Genomic DNA, 5,785 nt, shown 5'->3' on the forward strand with positions numbered 1-5,785 from the left:
CCCCTTCTGTTGAACCAAACAAAGCCTAAGCGTTTTGAAAAACAAAGAAATAAAAATATGTCTTTAAAAACTTAAAAAACCAAAACAATTTTTAGTTGTTTTCTTGTTTTTTGTTTTTGCATCTTTTATTTTAAAAAAATTGGGAAACCCGTTTTTCTCGAATTCTCATCAAAGTTTCACCTTCAGATTTAATTTTTTAGAACAATTATCTAAACAGATTTTTTGAAAAACAATTTTATAAACTTGTTCTGAAGAGAAACAAAAAAAAAAAAAACAGAAGCCAAGGCGCGCTAAATTGAAAACTTGAGGAACATGCATATTTTAGCCTTAACAAATCTGGATAATGTAGAGAATAATCTCAAAATTGAATTCCAGAATGTATCAATTAATTGCTGGCATATGAAACTCCAAATTAAATGTTACAGATTCACAACATAATGCGCCTTTAAAACCATATATATATATATGGGGGTACATATTTTCTTTCCTTCAACAAATGAATCAAGATCCATCCATGACGATCCCAAAAACTCAATCCCTATTCACTCTCTTTCTCTTCATCCTCGTCATTCTCAATAATATTATTGCAGAAGCCAGAAGAAGCTCAAGGGGTGGGTTTCATGGGACAAAACTGTTTGTTTTTGGAGATTCATACGTAGACACAGGCAATTTCCTGCGTTCTGGATCCTATAAGCCACCTAACGGAATCACTTTTCCTGGGAAACCTGCTGGCAGATTTAGTGATGGTCGCGTTCTTACTGATTATATAGGTATAATAATTATTAATCCTTTTCATCTCTCTTGTATATTGTTCTGGTTTGATATTCCTCGTCACCTACTTGGTTTTTCATTATCAATTCCAAAACTTTTTAAATGTGATTATCATATGTTTTGCTTCTCCTTCTTTATCCAAAACGGATTTTAATGTCAGATCTTACTCCTTTTACATTGCGTTTCAACAGAGAAATGGGTCTTGTACCCGTTGATTCCCTTCTTCTTCTTCTTTAAAACACATATTTAGTCAAATTTATTAAATTGGAGAGATTATCATCAATGTTAATTAATATTGATATATAACGTATAAAAATGTAACTAGCCGCTTCAACTTTAAAGGGGGGCTAACTTGCCATAAACTTTATGATTTTATATTGGGCAAAAATTAATATTGGTCCTCGCATTTTAGTTTCTATAGTTTCAAATAATAGTTTGTGATGTGATATCTCTATAATTTTAAAAGGACTTGGTCTAAGTTTATCAGTGTTAATTTTTATCAAAATCAAAATTCATTAAAAGTACATTAACCAAAAAAAAAAAAACAGGCGAGTTTTAATTGTAGTTCATGTACTTTAATTTTAACTAGTTTACATTAATGACTCAAATCAAGTCCTGATGAAACTAATAACCGTATTATTAGAGGAGCTGAAACCAAAAATAGATCAAATTGTTAGGACCAATAATTGTATTAATCGCTTTTTTTTATATATATAATACAATTAGGCGTATGCGCGCATACAAATATGTTAATATCAGGTTCAAACCCAAGACTTTATCACGAGCGACATTGCTGCGTGGCAAGTACATGTTGACTAACCCCTTTTATATTTAATATTAATTCAAATTAGTCAACAGGGTTTTATATTAAGAATTGGGGGTAGTATATCATTTTTAAATTTATTGCATCTCATTAATAATATATTTCTTGACATGCAGCTTCATTTCTGGGAATAAGAACGCCAGTAGCATACAGATATAGAAATTACGTAGAGAAATCAAAACTACAACATGGGATGAACTATGCGCAAGGAGGGACTGGAATTTTTAACTCAATATTAACTAATGGACCAAACCTTACCACCCAAATCAATTCTTTCCAAAAGCTAGTTCAACTAAATGTCTACACCAAACACGACCTTAGATCCTCAGTTGCTCTGGTCAACGTTGGTGGTAACGACTATGCCACATTTCTTCAAACAAATGGCAACCTCAAGGTCAGTTCTTCATTTATTTAATTAAATTGTATACATGACATTTTTTTTGGGAAAAAATTAAATGGGGACCCTCAAGGTGATGAGTTCCTGCATCTTAGTTAATATGTCAGTTTTTGTGTTTTGTACTTTGTTTTCTTTTTTAATATATAACTGTTTGGTATTTAAATCACATTTAGAGTAACCTTTTAATGAGATTTAATTTTTTTTAAAATTTTCCTTTATTGTTTGATACTTCTTTTCCTCCTTATTTTGAGGACTTATTAGCATTTTTATATGACTTAGGGTCTGTTTGGGTCAGCAAACGCTGACCCAAAAGCAGCTTAAAATGAGCTTAAATTTTAAAATAAGCTAGGTTGCAAATCGGACATGTTTGGTAAAGCTTAAAAGTAATTGGGCTTATGTTAAAAAAGCCTATCTAAACGCCCAATTCCCATAAGCTGCAAGAAGGAGCTCATGACTTAAACCAGAAGAGCTTTTGGCGGAAAAAAAAAATCAGAAGAGCTGTTGCCCGTTCTGCGATGTCAGGTCCTTTTTTCCTCTCCCATTTGCCTTTTCCTCTCACAAGCATAATTTTTGTTTCCATTTTGGTTTATTAAAACTCAAAAAACTATTTTTTGATTTTTTAAAAATTTTAAAATTTAATCCACTCATTAAATTTTATTTCTTCATATTATTTTATTTTAATTTTATTGTATTGTCTTAAATCAATTTTTCATCATGTTTCATTATTTATTAAAACTCATGCCCATTTTGATAATTTTTCAGCCAAACTTATTTTTACTCAACTATAATCCAAACAAACTTTTACCAATCTTATTTTTGTAAACTAGCTTTTCTGAACTCCAATCTAAATACAATTCAGTTTATCCAATTTAACTTTTACCAATTTCACTTTTCCATAAGTTACTTTTTTTATAAATTGCTTTTCTAATCGCTGATCCAAACGGGCACTTAATTAGCTCAGTTAGAATTGATCAATGCTTTTAAACTTTTCAAAATATCATCAATAAAGTTTACTAAATAAAGGATAATGAGTTTGTTAGCTAGAACGTTGTTTAATTATAGCCATTATCAAGGGAAAACGTATTAAGGGAAATATTTGGATAACTTATAGAAAGCAAAAATGAGAATGATGAAGAATGCCTTTATAACAAGTAGGGTTAAAGGTAATCTTTGCTTAAAAAGTAGAAGTTGTGGGTATCTGAAAGTTTTTTTTTTTGGCTAAATATCATTCCTAAAAGTAATTAACAAAGAATCAATTTTGTCTATTTCATTAAAAGTGCTAATAGTCAATGTTGGTTCTAATGGTTAACGCTATTTTTTTAAACAAAAAATGCAACCTTACTCCTTTTTTAACACTTCTGTGGCATTGAACCAAAAATTTTTTTGGATACCCACGGCTCTTTTGCAAATACTTCTGAGAAAAAAAAAGACATTTAACCAATTAGAATGTGAGGTGAAATTTGTTTGATTCCTATTAAGACTGTCATACAAAATATCAATACATAAAACTTAGGTCTAGTTACTAAATTCATTATTAGGTTAAGTTCTCCAATCACACTTGTAAATTTTCACATTAGTTCTTATGATGCAAAATTAGAATGTTTAAGTTTTCACACATACGCTTATTATTTTGTTATTATTAGATTATAGATTATTTATCATAATACATATGCGTACCTATAAATTCACAGCAACATATCTTAATTAAGTTTTGTCCAAAATGGATCACTCATAATTTATTTATTTACTTATTTATTCAGTTTTTCCTGTATGGCTGCTATTATATATAGGATGTAGGAGCATTTTCGTCTGGTCTGGTGAACCAGCTTTGTTTGGATCTAAAACGTATTGAAGTCATGGGAGTGAGGAAAATAGCTATAACGTTAATGATGCCAATGGGGTGTGCGCCTCAGCAATCTGTGAACACTTCCTACACAAAGTGTGCTGAACTTCCAAATGTTGTTGCCAGAAATCACAACCAGAAGCTTCTTCATTGCCTCGCAAACTTAAAACAATCATCAGTGTTTATAACACTCGATCTCTACAATACTTTCAACTCCATCATCTCTTCAATGGCCAGAAAGCGTGCTAGTAAGTGAAGGAACACTTGACTTTTCTATTATGCTGCACTACTTAACTTTGGGACACTTGGAACTACTGCCTCTAGTCTTTAATACACTCAAAACTATAATAAATGAAGGACAAAATAGTACATTATATTCATATTAAAAATTTAATGATGTGGTTTATAAATAAAACTAAGAAAAACCATTTTCTTTGTCTTGTAAATAGGATTAGAGTGGTAAGAGCTAGATAATTAATTTACAAATATTAAAAAAAATTAGTTAAGTTAGTTGTTTGTAACAAATATGTCTTGATACCTCTAAGTTATCATATTTAGTTAATTATGTGCATTAGAATTACCCTTTAATTGGAAGCTCCTTAATATGTGCAAATAGTATTGATACTTTGGGCAAAAAATTATACATTTGGCAGGCAAAGAGAATTGCAATTTTATATTTAAGATTAAAGTGAACTCCTTATTTAGTTGTTATATTTAGGAGTGGAGGTAGTACCATTAACTATTTTTAAATGATTTAACTATATTTTTCTCATATTTTCACATGAGTTCGGATATTGTAAATTGGAAAAAAATTTATGCAGGAAGATTACTTTCCTCTTGCTTAAAAACTTGATAATACTTAAATCTAGATTGATACTACGAAATTATAGAATAATAACATTGAATGCATGTTTTTTTTTTTGGTGTTTTAAATTTAATTATGCAGAAAATCCGAGGCTAATGAATCCATTAGAGCCATGTGTAAGGGTTGAAGTGGAGAAGGAAGGGAAACATAAATATAAAGTATGTGAGAAACCAGAAGCATCATTCTTTTGGGACCAAGCTCATCCCTCTCAAAATGGTTGGCATTCCGTCTACAGTCAGCTGCAATCTTCCCTCCACCAACTTCTTCAAAATTGAATAACTATGGAATAATTATATTACATATTATTTAAGATAATTAATTTTTAAATAAAAATTAAACATTATCCACTATATATTTTGGTCTGTTAGATAATCATTTTCCATTCACAAACGCCACCAACGAGTTTTTGGCACTACATGAATAGAAGAACTGAAGCCGAGAAAACGGGCCGAGCCCATCGGGCCGGCCCGTTTAGGCCCTGAAATTACGAGGGCCGGGCTTGATATTTTTCTCTTAAAATGAGAAACAAGCCCTGGAGGGCTGGCCCTGGAGGGCCGAGGGCTTAAAAGGGCCGGCCCTGGAGGGCCGCGGGCCGGCCCTTTTAAGTCCTTTTATAATTTTTTTATTTTTAAAATTTTTTTATATAATATTAATGTTATTAATTTTTTACATTGTTAATAATATTTCAAATATTTAGTTATTATTATCATTTTAAAATTAAATTTAGTTTTAGACAATAATTTATCCAATTAAATTTTTAAAAAATCGGTTAATTTAAACTTTAATAATGATTTGATTTATATTATATGCGTTGATATTTTTAAACTATATATATATTTGATAATAGAATATTTTTATACTTATATAACTTGTGATTCTATAATTTGAATTAGAAATTCATGAGTTTCAACAACAATGTTTCTCACATTAAAGTAAAATAATAGTTAGATTGCAAAATTCAAAAATAAAATTCTTATAAAGAAGAAAAACTTGATATTTTTGTTACGAAAGAAAAGCATACTTATGAAGAAAAGTAATTAATTATAGTGATGATGAAGTTTCAAAAGATTAATGATAATGTTTATT

At 29.9% G+C, this 5,785-nt stretch overlaps 1 protein-coding gene across 1 annotated transcript; it reads left to right on the plus strand.

The window, feature by feature from the left end:
* The first annotated feature begins 514 nt into the window (after positions 1-514).
* LOC114741916 (GDSL esterase/lipase At5g03610-like) lies at positions 515-4,974 on the plus strand. Its single transcript, XM_028930167.1, has 4 exons — positions 515-770; positions 1,711-1,988; positions 3,782-4,082; positions 4,781-4,974. The coding sequence occupies exons 1-4, from the start codon at positions 515-517 to the stop codon at positions 4,972-4,974; spliced, it is 1,029 nt and encodes a 342-aa protein (XP_028786000.1).
* Positions 4,975-5,785: the final 811 nt, after the last annotated feature.

The sequence above is a fragment of the Neltuma alba genome, unplaced genomic scaffold (assembly GCF_004799145.2).
Source record: "Neltuma alba isolate B1F8T4 unplaced genomic scaffold, ASM479914v2 tig00003564_pilon, whole genome shotgun sequence".
NCBI lineage: Eukaryota > Viridiplantae > Streptophyta > Magnoliopsida > Fabales > Fabaceae > Neltuma > Neltuma alba.

What these genes read in the sequence shown, in the direction of transcription:
- LOC114741916 (XM_028930167.1), top strand. Translation starts at nt 515, where the DNA reads ATGACGATCCCAAAAACTCAATCCCTATTCACTCTCTTTCTCTTCATC. An exon ending in CGTTCTTACTGATTATATAG is followed by an intron (nt 771 to 1,710) that starts GTATAATAATTA and finishes CTTGACATGCAG; the next exon opens with CTTCATTTCTGGGAATAAGA. An exon ending in AATGGCCAGAAAGCGTGCTA is followed by an intron (nt 4,083 to 4,780) that starts GTAAGTGAAGGA and finishes TTAATTATGCAG; the next exon opens with AAAATCCGAGGCTAATGAAT.